Source organism: Gymnoscopelus microlampas (assembly GCF_963454915.1).
Source record: "Gymnoscopelus microlampas genome assembly, chromosome: 24".
Classification (NCBI taxonomy): domain Eukaryota; kingdom Metazoa; phylum Chordata; class Actinopteri; order Myctophiformes; family Myctophidae; genus Gymnoscopelus; species Gymnoscopelus microlampas.
This window is the reverse complement of record NC_139961.1, coordinates 17,365,269-17,380,268: the sequence shown is the minus strand read 5'-3', so window position 1 is coordinate 17,380,268 and position 15,000 is coordinate 17,365,269. Positions and strand designations below refer to the sequence as shown.

General features: G+C 43.1%; 1 protein-coding gene across 4 annotated transcripts in view; it reads right to left on the bottom strand.

The window, feature by feature from the left end:
- LOC311041079 (partitioning defective 3 homolog B-like) overlaps positions 1-15,000 on the bottom strand; it is a 336,525-nt gene that overhangs the window by 91,330 nt on the left and 230,195 nt on the right. For all 4 annotated transcript variants that reach the window (XM_084051519.1, XM_084051520.1, XM_084051522.1 and 1 more), the window contains one exon: positions 239-349. In XM_084051519.1, coding sequence (XP_083907645.1) covers positions 239-349 — 111 coding nt within the window. The remainder of the gene's footprint in view (positions 1-238; positions 350-15,000) is intronic.

The following is a 15,000-nucleotide window of genomic DNA, read 5'->3' as shown; positions in this document are numbered from 1 at the left end:
GTATTAAATACTAATAATGAACTGGAGTCAAGTTCCCTCGAAACCATTGAAATAATGCTGCCTTTTAAGATGTAGATTATTGAGGGTCATTATTTTTTTTCTTTGAGGGCCAGATTGAGATAGTCAAAGGGCCGGTCCGGCCCCCGGGCCGTATGTTGCCCACGTGTGTACTAGACTCTGTGACGATGGACAATTCCTTGCACCACCAAGTGCAGGATCTTATCCTATTTTGTCTTACCTGACTGTATCTTCTGTGTTCTTGTCCAGCTCCTCTTCATTCAGAGCCTCCAGTTTATTTTTGGCCGTTTTGGTCGCCTCCTTGCTCTTGTCTTCTTTCTTCTTGCCAAACCTGTGTGCGCACACACACACACACACACACACACACACACACACAGACACACACACACACACACACACACACACACACACACACACACACACACACACACACACACACACACACACACACACACACACACACACACACACACACACACACACACACACACACACACACAAAGAAAGCGTTGAGCGAGAGAAAAAAAAGAGAGATGTTTTCGGTTGCGTATTTGTGATACTGTATGTACTGTTAGTTAACCCATTAAGACCTGAGGTCGATTCTAAAAAACGTCTTCTAAATCCTTATATGTTATATTATAATGTTATATCAGTGGTTCACGTCAAGGACCCTCAAAATGATACGTATTTGGCCAAGGACCCCCATCTCAAATTGTTTTGTTCCAGGGACCCAACAGAAGCGAATATTTGAGTTACAAATGTTCGCTTTAAAAAATTATATATATATATATTCAAAAATTTGCACAAGTGTTCAATTTTTTTCCAAAATAGCAGATCTACAAGCTCATAGCGCGGCACTCGGTGCCGCACTATGAGCTTGTATATCTGCTATTTTTGAATAGCCAAATAAATCTTAAAATGACAGTTCCCGGTCTCAATGGGTTAATGGCGAGCATCCTTCTAAATTATTGCTGCTGTCGGAGAAAACATATCGGAGCAAAAAGGAATGTGTGCGTGTTTGTTCTATTCCCAAAGAAAGGACAGCTAATAGTGAATGTAATGGTTTTTGAAAACGCTGGCAAGTTCATTTTCAAAAAGACACATAACTGGGTCGGGCTTGGAAGACGTTCCATATCTATGATGAAACAATAGTCTGTGCACGGTAATGACAGCTGCCTGCCAGTCCATGAAAGCATCACACGCACGCGCGCACGCACGCACGCACGCACGCACGCACGCACGCACGCACGCACGCACACACACACACACACACACACACACACACACACACACACACACACACACACACACACACACACACACACACACACACACACACACACACACACACACACACACACACACACACACACACACACACACGTTTGTATTAATATACTTGTGAGTACATCGTCGTTTTAAGACAGTGATTTCATGAATGCCATTTTCTTTTAAATTGCAAATGCGTTGTGGGCTTGCGGATCAGCGATTTTTTCGGCGCACGGCACCAGCGCAAAAGTATTTACGATCAAGCATAAATCTAACTCAAACCCCCAAGCCTATAACCACAACATGCATAATCCTAAACCAAAGCCCAACCTGAAACCTTTCCTAATAGGCTATGTACAGCAGCCATATTGGAAAGAAATTGGGCTTCTTCTTACTTCTTTCACAGGTGTTACCAATGATACTAATGAAGGCTCTGTTCCATTCTGGTCAGGGTGCTGATATCGTGCATGTTGGCTCACTAGAAACACTCCATTTTGGTTCCCAAATGGCCCCTTATGGTGGGTGTGTAACTCTCAGAGTGTACAAATGGAACCAAATGGACCCTTACGGGTCCATTTGGTTCCATTTGTACACTCTCAGAGTTATGGCGGTCCTTGAAAATAAGACAACCACTATGCCACACTAAATGGAACAGAGCCTTAATTAGTATCATTGGTAACACCTTTGAAGGAAGTACGAAAGGGGCCCAATTCATTCCCAGTATGGGTGCTGTGCATATAAGCCTAATGAAAAAACACATACATAAAATAAACATGAAACAACCATTTATCTTGTCAATTTCTCAAATTCTACTATACTTATATGGATATTTGGTCCTCACAGGTAGTAATACACACACACACACACACACACACACACACACACACACACACACACACACACACACACACACACACACACACACACACACACACACACAGGGTGAGGGTGTGATTTCACTGTGCACGTACGTATGTGTGTGTGTGTGTGCGTGTGTGTTATCGCACGGCCCCAACGTAGCCCGAATCAGATGACAATATCCCCGACGCAGCCTATAATGTCTGGCTGTTATCGTCATTGACATGTTCACACATATCTTTGTCATTTTCATCATCCTGACTGCGCTGCACTGTCTCTCCCGCAGCCATTGATGTTCAAACAGTGGAATGTGGATGTTACTCCACATTAGCCTTGATGGATCCGTGTTATGATGAAATCCCTCTCGTTCGCTGCTCCCTCGCAATCTTCATCGACAACCCTCCCCCCTTCCTCTTTAAGCCATTAAGACCGGGAAGGCATCTGTGTAATTTTTATCTAAAAAGCATTATTTTAGACTTTTGGCTATTCAATATTAGCAGATATACAAGCTCATAGTGCGGCACCGAGTGCCACAAATCGTGAAAATTTGTGCAAATCTTTGAATATATATATATTTTTAAAGCGAACATTTGTAACTCAAATCTGTGCTTCTGGGGGATCCCTGGAACAGCATATTTTAGATGGGGGTCCACGGCAAAATACATTACGGGGGTCGTTGACATGAAAAAGTTTTGAAGTTAAAAAAAACGTATGTCCGCACAATGGGTGTGTTCAAAATTTGAACACACCCATTGTACCGACATATGTTTTTTTCAGAAAATCAGCCTCAGGTCTTTATGGGTTAAGCCCGGTTCATACTTCCGTCGTACGACGTTGTCACAAAAAAAAAAAAAAAAAAAAAAAGACGATCTATAAGCTCACAATGCGTTGCGGATGCTATTTTCGGCCTGCAGTACCGAGCATGAATTAGGCATTAGCCTCCTCTTCCTCACATCTCTCTCTCTCTCCCTCTCTCCCTCATGTCCCCAGAGCACCCCGCTGGGCCAATCTAATGCCTGTGTTTATCTCATTAACAGCCGGGCGTCTCTCGTTACGGCTGGGTTGGGGGGGGATGCCGACGCGCTCTGAATGGCAACCCCTAAGCTGCACACAGCAACGTCAACGCAACTGGCTGCACAGGGTTGCCAGGTTGGTGCAGTGCAGTGGTGGAAAAAGTTTCAAAATTTACTTGAGTAAAAGTACAAAAGTATTGGTATCAAAATGTACTTAAAGTACCAAAAGTAAAAGTACAAAAATGTTTGAAAATATCAGATCTACAAGCTCACAACAACGCGTTAAGTTGTGAGCTTGTAGATTGGCTATTTTCAAATAGCCATGGTATACAATAGGGCTAAAGTGGTTAATGTATGTTTTATAATGTAATAATGTATATCTTCAAAGTAACTAGAAACTAAAGTTTTCAAATAATTGTAGTGGAGTAAAAGTACAATATTTGCCTCCGAGATGTATTGGAGTAGAAGTAAAAGTAATTAGAAATTCTCCAGTAAAGTAAAAGTACCTCCACATTGTATTTAAGTAAAGTATATGCTGATTATGTGTACTTAATGAGTTACTTTACACCACTGGTGCAGTGTTATACTGTAAAGGAAGATTGCAAGCTTTTTTATGTCATGGCCCATGACACAATTATTTTTTTGTTTTAATTAGGCCATGGACCCCCATATCAAATGATTCTGTCTAGGGGACGCCAATATGAAAATATGCTCTGGCTTTTTTAGTCATAACAGCACATAGCAACCACCTACTGGGCCCTAGCAACCACTATTTTTTACCCTAGCTATGCCCCGTTGTATGCTACAAACCACCTGTCTTACCATAGCAACCACCTATTAGATACTATCACCCACTGCTTTACCCTAGCAACCACATGTTGTAACCTAGTAATCAGCTCTTTACCCTGGCAAATATTGTTTTACCCTATAGCAACCACATGGTTTACCGTAGCAACCACCTCTTTACCCTAGCAAACACATGATATAGCAACCACCTCTTTACCCTAGCAAACACATGATATAGCAACCACCTTTTTACCCTAGCAGACAAACAAGTTTTACACTAGCAACTACTGTTTTACACTAGCAAGTACCTTCTGCACCCTATCAACAACAACCTATTTTATCCTAATATTTAAACCAATTTGTCTCGCTTAATTCACACACACTGCATGTCAACCTGTTCCACACAAATTAATTCACGTAACACAACTAGTTTAATCTATTTTTCTTTAATAAGAATTTTAGGAAAAGCCCCAGAGAGACAGCAAGCTGCAGGCACTCTTTTCTAGTTGCACATTATTAAGAGCAGTCGCTCATTTTTTAGTATTGAATTAATTTCGAGCGAGTTGAATTAGAGTGACATTAAACTACTCCTCACTTGGCTGGGGAACCAAAGCCCCCTCAAGGACCCCTGGGGGTCCCTGGAACCCCACTTTTTTTATAGCCACTGCTGGGTGACTGGGTAGAGAGAATGTTTTTGCAGAACGGCGGATTAAAAGAACAGCTTGAATAGTGGGATTTTGTTCAGTAATACATTATATTGGGTTGTGACTTTGCGGTTGACCCACATTTTTTTCAAATAAATAATGAATAAAATACATGTTGAAAACAACAAAACAAGGAATTCTGTCTGACTGAACTTCATGATGTTGTGTGATCGACAATGTATCGTACAGTAAATGTGATGTTTACGTCTTATCGTCTGAACCGGAAACTGGACGTAAAGTGGATCAATCGTCTCTGTACACAGTAAAAATCTTCAGTATTAATTTCATCCTTATTGGAACTCTTTTAAAGTATATTTAACCTAGGAGTCTATGGAGCACCGAAGTCTTACGTCACCTGGGTCGCGTTTCTTTTCCCCCATTCTGAATTCCCATAGACGTGTTTAATATCGCGTCAAATAAGAACTGTGTTCCAAAAATAAACAAATGATCCCGGCGGTTTGACTCATATGGATGAAGCATCAACTGAGAAAACGCTAATGTTACTTCCACCAAATGAGTGAAATTTTCGCCAGAAACAGACTGTATCAAACATGACTATCATAAACGATACAGAACCTCCTCCCTGACAATATCGCAGAGACAGTTTGTTTATTTTTGGACCACAATTCTTATATGAGACGATTCTAAGATGACCCAATGTTATTCTCCATAGATATATTACTTCTATGACCCAGGGGATGAACGAGTGACGTCAGGACTTCGGTACTCTATGTGAGACACATTTACGGGATTCACCTATAGCCTACCAGGAAAATACAATTTCACTTATTGAAATGGGTTGCTGAGAAGGGAAACAAACATGCATGTGATATTTGTTGCATGCAGTAGTGAGAGATGGATCATTCATCAAAGTGGTGATTAAATTATATTTTACTGTCATGTTCTGAATAAATAATATTGTAGGTTATCCATATTATGGATAAGCTCAGGCAATGTTGAATCAATCTATCTATCTACACAAAGGATGCAATTATTCCAAATGTCCGTGGCGGACCACATTCCTGTTTTATTATTTGACTGAAATCCTCTTTTGTTCTTGCTCGCACGCGGGCGCGCCACACACACACACACACACACACACACACACACACACACACACACACACACACACACACACACACACACACACACACACACACACACACACACACACACACACACACACACACCCTTAATCAAGCATCCATTGGGGGGCAGAGGTCCACAGTTGGACCCATCATTATGGCTGCATTAATTAGAAGACGGGGAAAAAAAAGAACCTTTTTCTTTTTCTCTCATGTGGGAGTGGGAGGGAGGCACGGGGGGAGGGGGGATGGGGAGGGTGGGGGCGGGGGCCTCCCAATTAGAGACATGTACCTGCCAGGAGGATAGAGATCGCACCCCCCCCCCCCCTCCTCCTATTCCTTCCGATTATCTTATGTTCTTCTTTCTTTTCCTTTCTAAAATGTCCATTTTTTTCCCCCTGCCGTGGCGAGCACACTGCTTTGCTAATGATGTCGCCTCGCTTCCATTTCTCCTCTCTCTCTCTCTCTCTCTCTGCTCTGTTCTCTCCACATATGATGCGTTGTGTTCTTTTTTTCTTTCTTCCAACCCGCCTTTGTTTCTTTCCGGGGGACACTTTCTCTTTCGGTCTACAATTTCATGGGGTTTTATTCCAGAGCAACTCAGAAAGTGCACGAGAAAATGACATGAACTCTGGTCGACAAACGGCAGGGTAAATGGTGACCTAAATAAGAGCGCAAAGAAAACTATTTAGCGATAGGAACCTAGTAACTATAGGTAGACATCAAATGTAGCATCTTTCTAAACTAGTGATTCACAATCTTTCGTCTATTTCCAGGATCCACAGTTTGGTGCTCACACTTGCGGGCCCGGCAAAAAAAAGATAAAAAGGAAAGACAATGACGGCGAACGGAAGGCGAATATTTATTATTATTACTATACTTTTTTTAAACATTCGGTGCCAGAGGTTTATTAAAACAGGGTACATCTCGTGCTGTTATTCTTAGCATTTACGCTGCGCTGTTTAGAGCTGCAGAATCGACAACGGGCACCCGAATGTAAACAATGGATACGTGCACGACGGTGGATGGTCCCGCCTATCGCCTGGAACAATAACATCTCTCACACGAGCCGCCATTGCGGAGTGATCACGCACCGAAAATGGCGCGTTTTCACCACTGTAAAAAGTTAAGGAGATCTGGAGGTTTTTATCAAGGAGAATGGGAGCGGACGGAAGTGAGTTTTTTTGGGACAGTGATCCATCTGTCCCTTCCATTTAAGAAGCACCGTGGGTGATTTTAAAGTTGCGCTAGCCCACCCCAAAAAAAAGAAAAAGGGGTAAAAAATAGCCTCACAGAGATCTCCGGTGATGGCACTCAGCGTGCGTGTTTGCAAAACCGGGAATTCACAGTTCTGGCACTCAATGTGTTAACAAAGTATCAGGAATTGGTGGTCGTGTGTGTGTCTCTCTGTGGCTAATCTCGCTTAAACCGCTTCTTGCTCACACTGCTGGTAGGCCACAGAAATACCTCCATACGTTTAAGACAGGCTTTCCCAATGGTACACAAGTAAGTTATTGCCAAAAAGCATTGTTACAACAGAGACATAATCTACCAAACGCAAAATGTCCAAACTTTTTGTTGTTCCTTTTTATCCATTTTTCTGCCCAATTCAGTCGTCGTGCCAATTAATTCCTATATGAATGTTTTGATACATAATGTTTAACCTTGATTTTACAATGGAAAGTCAAAGGGGGTTGACTCCAAATACCGGCCAAATATGGAGTCATGCGTCATAGACGACTGGCGTCAAAAGACTTGCCACACTTCCTGCAGGAAATGTGCGTCCACTGGGGACGTGGACCTTTCTCTGGTTTATTTAGTCATTGCTGACAGTTCCCACCTGATGTTGTGCGGCAGTCCCGACTTCTCCAGACCGTACGGAATGACCGCCAGCTTGCATAACGTCTTAAGACTAGGACTCAAGTCCAAGACGTGCAGGTCATCAGGTGTGTGTCCTCCGAAGAGCATGAGACGATCCCCCACAACGCAACAGAACATGGTATACGTCATAGGCGGGCTTTTCCCCTTGGGCTCAATCTTCGTCCATTGCAAGGTCTCTGGATTGTATTTCCACAGAACAAGGCATTCTGTGCCAACCAATATATACAGCTCTCCATTGTAAGCAAAGGCTGAATGATCCCAGTACCCTATTGGGAGTAACTGTGTAGAAGGTGTGCTCAGCCAGCAGTTGGTCTCTGTGTCAAACGCTATGATGTCTTTGTGGCATGTCTTTGCGGTGTGCTCATATACAAACATCTTTGTCCCGATGATGGTGGCAGAGTGCATTGATGAAGCAGGCGGTGAAGTGCCTCTGGTGTTAATTAAAAACCAAACCATTGTGGTGGTGTCCAACTTGTAGATGTCGTCAGTTTCTCCAGTCTGGTTGATTCCTCCATAGACATACATGACCTTCCCCACGACACAGGCGGAGTGCTTGCACCTTGCCTCTGGAAGAGTCCCAGAAACCCTGGGGTTGAACCATGTGTGGGTGTCGACATCAAACGCATAAAGCACGTTGCAGTAAGGGACACCTCCCCAGATGTAGACGATATATTCTATCATCACAGCTGTGTGGCCACGGCGATTGGAGGGAACCTTCAGGTGATAATCTCCTCTTCCAGTTGTCACTGGGGGCAACTTCAGCCAGCATAAAGACACTGTGTTGAAGACATGCACTGCCATCTGATCACTGTCATTATTACTCCTGAAGGAGTAAACATTCTGTCCTACTGCAATAACGGTATGAGAGTGTGCATTTCGATCTCCACTCCAAAAATGATGTTCCGTCCAGCGAAACATTTCACTCACCAGCTCGACCGTCAACCAGTTTCGCCAACTAACTATCAGGGGTTAGTTGCTGGAAAGTATGCCAATATGTCAAGAGCTGCTAAAAGTCTTTTTTTTTTATTTAACAATTCATTTTAAAGGACAATCACATGGATGTGTCGATGACATTGTGATGTCATTGCATTATAACGTCATTATGCTGATTAAACGTCAGCAATAACTATAACCTGGAATGTGTTAATTCAGATTTGTTCGTCAGGACCACAATATCAATCCATATTTGGGCATATCGAGTCACAGACACGCAGACGTGCCGCTGCAGTTTGTTGCAAAAAACTGTGCACTGCGCATGCGTGGATGTAGCGAAACCGAAACCAACACCACGCAGCCGCTTTTGTATCTCCCCACAACAACACACGCGACGCGACCACTTCGCTTCAACCCCCGCCGTTGCTTTCACTTTGCTCATGGCTCTCTATCACACCACACTCACGCTAATATGTCATGTACATCCCACACAAAATATTAAAACAGGCCAGTGTCTCAACGCAGCCGCTAAAAACAACACCGAGTCGGCATCTGGGTTGCCACGTTGGGGGGCAGACAAGCAGTATGTAATAATGTATTATTATTCTTTCTTTTTTTTACTTTTCTTGGGGAAATTTTTATCCCACAATTTTGGAACCCCAAAATAAGCGAGCCCTCACTAGAGCCCTGTGCGCGGCTAGGGGGCCTGTGCACGGCTAGGGGGTCCGGGCGCCCGGACCTCTAGTATATATATTATCGATTAAATGGATTAGTAGGATTTACCGTCTCATACCTGGATACCAGTCTGGAGCTATGCAGATCTCCATATTAGGACAAGACTGCCTTCATCAATATAGGTAGGCCACCCAGCCTGGTGGACATATAACGCTCCACTGTCAGCAGGCCACCTGGCCTGGCGAAGATATGCCCCACTGTCAGTATAGACCAAATAAGCACTTATTCAGCCTAATGACTACCGAAATGTATATTTGTCTTCATGAACTATAGTCTCCCTATTTGGATCATGTCATAAGAGATAAAAAATAGGCGAACATTGGCCGAAAACAGGCAAACATTCGCACATTTTCTGTTTTGGTGTAGTCTATGACGGTGTTTTTTAAACTTTTTCATGTCAAGGACCCCCATTGATATGTATTTGGCCGCTGACCCCCATCTGAAAATATTTTGTGCCAGGGACCCCCTAAAAGAGATGGACTTGCGTAAAATAATTAGATTTTTTTGAATAGCCAACGTAAAAAATATGTATAAAGTGGTATGATTGTGATGCTAAGCTATATTAACACATTTGGCCAGGGACCCACTGGAACCCCCCCCAAGGGCCCCAGGGGGTCCCGGGACCCCACTTTGAGAACCACTGGTGCAGTCTGACTCTCAAAAATCGGGATAGACAATAACAACAAAAACAAAATTAAAATCTGTCATGGTCGGCTTCTAATTTTCAGACAGTGATGGAAGGTGGGGAGTGTCTCACACTAGGGGAGGGGGGTGTGGGGATGTTCCAGGGAGCCCCTCTCTCTTTCATAAAGTCTGACTGTCAGTTAATTTCCTGTTCGCTTCTGGCTTGCCCAGCACAAGCCCGACACATCGCACGCACACACACACACACACACACACACACACACACACACACACACACACACACACACACACACACACACACACACACACACACACACACACACACACACACACACACACACACACACACACACACACACACACACGCAGGCTAGCAAACAAGCACACATGCATCCTACTATAATTCTAGTAACCTCTGTAGTGGTGGTGAGTACGTGAGTGAAGATACCCGGTTCTCCTCACTGGCTGGACCAATTGCTCTGATTTTGCACACAGCCATTGACCATTACCATCTGAACGCAACTGTGAAGCCCGTTTTTCAATTTCATCAAATCTCAGCTTCTTATTAGCGTTTTTGTGTCAAACACTGTCGCCATGGTTACGGGGCTGCCCAGCTATGGGACGAACTGCCTCCCGGGTTGCCAGATCATGTGCCCATATCCCCCCACGGATGCGCTGCGCCGACCGGGTATGGTCTAGTATATATATATACATATATATATATATACATAATTTTTACATAAAGGCTCAGAGACACATTCAGGCACAAGAAGCAAATGTTTCTGCGCACACGCGCACATTAACACACATTGGTAAGCGAGTGTGTACGTACACACACCCGCACACATACCCAGCGTCAACCGTAGTAGCGGGGGTCCCCAGGAAGGGGACGTCTCATTAACTTAACATTATCTACCTACAAAACCACTCCATCAACCCCTCATTAGGGAAAAGAGAGAGAGAGAGAGAGGGAAGGGGATTGGCCTTGGTGAGTCAGCGTGCTAGTGGTGTGTCCCATTTAATGCGGTCCCCACTGTCACTGAGGCCTGGTGAGGAAACATTATTGCTGTGTCGCCACCGTCATCATTAGCCCACCGCTGTCAGGGCGACCCCCCCCCCCCCCCCACACACACACACACACACACACACACACACACACACACACACACACGCACACATACACACACACACACACACACACACACACACTGCTGTGGGTGCAGAGGGTGGGGGGCAGTGTGGCAAGTGTGTGCGTGTGTGCGTGCGTGCGTGAGAGAGCTATGCCAGGTCACTGGCACTGACTGCAGTGTAGATTAGCCTGTGTATTAACCAGTTGCTAGATTTTGTGTGAGCAATAAGCAACGAGGTCGATGAAAAACAAGCCCAAAAAGAAGTACTAGGCCACACGAGCACTTTAACCCCTCCTATATACATTGGCTATTTGAAAAAAGCCAATCTACAAGCTCATGACGTGTCGCGATGCAACACGTCGTGAGTTCGTAGAGCTGCTATTTTCAAAAAAAGTTTTGAAAAATAAATTAACAAAACAAATCTTGTATGGGGGTTCCTGGTAAAAAAAAATCAGGTGGGGGTAAGCGGACAAATACATATTAATTTGGGAGGTCCTTGACATGAAAATGTTTGAAAACAACTGGTTTAAATAACCTTAGACAGCAAGCCCAAATAAGCAACTACACGTTAGAAATAATTAAACCCCAAAAAACACAACTACCAATATGTACAAGCGACTTTGCAGAAAAAACAAGGCCACAGTTGCTTATAATAAGTGGACATGGCAACAAAGGTGTTAACCTAGCGGTTCACACACATTTTCATGTCAAGGACCCCGAAATTGATACGTATTTGGCTGAAGTCCCCCATCTGAAAGTATTTTGTGTACACATTTTTCTCAAAAAACAGCAGGTCTGTTTAAAAAAATAACAAAATTGGCGATCTATAAATTCAAAATGTGACATGTTTGTGAGCTTGTACACACTGTTATTGTAGTTTGGACATTGTTTGCAATCACCTATCTCTGTCGGTAGAAAGACAACGAACATAACACCAGTGGTGGAAAAAAGTACTCAAATGTTTTACTTAAGTAAAAATATCAATACTGCAATGTAGAAGTACTTTGTGTACTTGAGGTACCAACAGTAAAAGTACTAAAATGTTTGAAAATATCCTTGGTATAAAATAGGGCTTAAGTGGTTAATTGGTTAAGTAACTAGTTAAGTGGTTAAGTAACTAGTAACTAAAGTTTTCAGATAATTGTAGTGAAGTAAAAGTACAATATTCCTCCGAGATGTACTGTAGTGGAGTAAAAGTATAAACGATTGGAAATACTCCGGTAAAGTATCTCAAAATTGTACTTAAGTACAGCACTTGAGTAAATGTACTAGTTACTTTACACCAATGCATAACACTTATATGGATTCTAGCTTTAACTTCTTATCCGCTGTGCTACCAGTAAAGGAGTTCAGCTACAGTAAGTCCAGTGTTTACAACGAGGGGGATCAACATGGCGGGATATCGATCGTCACTAAATCCTGAACATCTCTTCTTGTTTAGGCCGTGAAGAGAGATAGAGGTCGGGATGGACAGGCCCCTAGATAGTTAGGTATTAGCAACACTCTGTAATGGAGAAATACAACATATCATCGTGGAAACCTTGTATATCCAAACTTTTCATTTCTTACTTTTACAGAAATGAAAAAAAAAACACTGTCTTCCAGGCAGTGGTGTAAAGTAACTAAGTAGATTTACTTAAGTATAGTTGGAATATTTCCAATTTTTACTCGACTACAACTATTTGCAGATAAAAATTATAACATTATAAAAGATACATTAACCACTTTATTAAGCCCTATTTCATACATAGGCTATTTGAAAATAGCCGATCTACAAGCTCACAACGCGGCACGTTGTGAGCTTGTAGATCTGCTATTTTCTAACATTTTAATACTTTGTAACAGAGTATTTCTATACTGCAGTATTGGTACTTTTACTTAAGTAACCTACTTTTACCACCACTGCCTCCAGGTCACTTGTGTACCTTAAAAATCTTTCAACAATAGCAAAAATAGCCGATCTACAAGCTCACAACAAGTCACTATGTGATGCGTTGTGAGCTTGTATATCGGCTGTTTTTGCTGTGTGACACTGTAGAATGACGAAGAAGGGCATTAATTGACGGAAACAATATGAAATATGCTATAAATATACACAAGGTTGTTGCCCGACAGCAACTATTTCCAACTATTGCCGTTTCATCTCATCACGTGTGGTGATAGCTAAGCATTCCTAAAGGTATATGTACGGTTTATTTCAGACAGGAGAGACCCAGTGCTGTAGAGAGAGAGAGAGTTCCGTCACACGTTGATCTCGCCGCAAAGCGGGACGTTGCCTGCTGTAGTTCCAAACATTGGAACTTCCCCATTGAGATAGAACAAGCATTTATGCATTCCATTCTTACAATGGGAGTCTATGCTAGAAACAGAATTCTCTCTCTCTCTCTCTCTCTCTCTCTCTCTCTCTCTCTCTCTCTCTCTCTCTCTCTATAGCACTGGGGAAACCAAGAGCAAGGAGAGTGCTCTACATACAACATTCCTCCAAATACAAAAAAAAGGCACACCAGTGTTGCATGCACATGCTGCCCCGGCAGCTTATCTAAATACTAAAGTATTAATGTGTAAAAATATCTAGAGGGGGCTGTACCAGGCATAAATATAATGTGCACACACACACACACACACACACACACACACACACACACACACACACACACACACACACACACACACACACACACACACACACACACACACACACACACACACACACACCAAGGACTAGGGATAATAACAGCCGACGCATGGGTGCAATCCATCTTGATAGCAGTTATTTTCTTAAATACAGCCTCTCGATAAAGACTTTCACTGGAAAACTACAGTAACAACAGATTTTGCAATGCTCGACCGTTGAGGGAGGTGGAAGCGCAGAGGTCCAAAATGGCCGCCCTAAGACGAGATGTCAGGGCACAGGTGCATGGGAATCCCACCGGAAAAAATGAACTGACTGGACGGACACTAAAGGCCTTTGCAGACAGGGTGCGACGGAAAAAAAAAACGACAATGTCATTTTTTAAATGAACACATGGTTCTCAATGACCTCATGCACACCGGCTCCGAATTTACCGTGCGGCAATGCGATGTGTTTTTTTTTTTTTCAATCGAACGCAGTTTGATTTGTGCGTCTTTTCGCATGCGGTAAAAACTGATTGACTAATCGCACCCTGTGTGCAAAGGCCTTAAGAGGGAGAATACAGCAGCATTTATTCAGGACCATTACAGTGCGTAGGTGTAGGGAGAGGAGAGAGAGGGAGGGAGGGAGGCAGGATGGATGGCTAGATGGCTACATAGATAGATTAATAGATAGGTAGGTAGGTAGGTAGGTAGATAGATAGGACCCCCAAAATGATATGTATTTGGCCGCAGACCCCCATATCAAACTATTTTGTTCCAGGGACCCCCAGAAGCAAAGATTTGAGTTACAAATGTTCACTTTAAAACTATATATTCAAAGATTTGCACACATTTTCACGATTTTCCAAAAATAGCAGATCTACAAGCATTGCAGTACATACGTACTCATACATACTCGTAAATAGTACATACTCATACATGCATAGTACACACACAGTACATACTCATACGTACAGTAATGTGAGAGCAGATGGTCAACAGCACCGCTGTGGGCTGCAAAAATCATCTCTGTACCGTTGAACACATTCCAATGATAAACACTGCTTTGTTGTTTGGTGTGTGTGTGTGTGTGTGTGTGTGTGTGTGTGTGTGTGTGTGTGTGTGTGTGTGTGTGTGTGTGTGTGTGTGTGTGTGTGTGTGTGTGTGTGTGTGTGTGTACAGCACTAATAAGCCTCCCTATCTTGTGTAGTGTGTTGTCCGTGGGTGGTCCGCTAACGCTGGGCCTAACGAGGAATGTGAGCAACCTGTCTGCTGCTACTGTTGCAGTGTGCACGCGCACTCACGTGTGTGTGTGTGTGTGTGTGTGTGT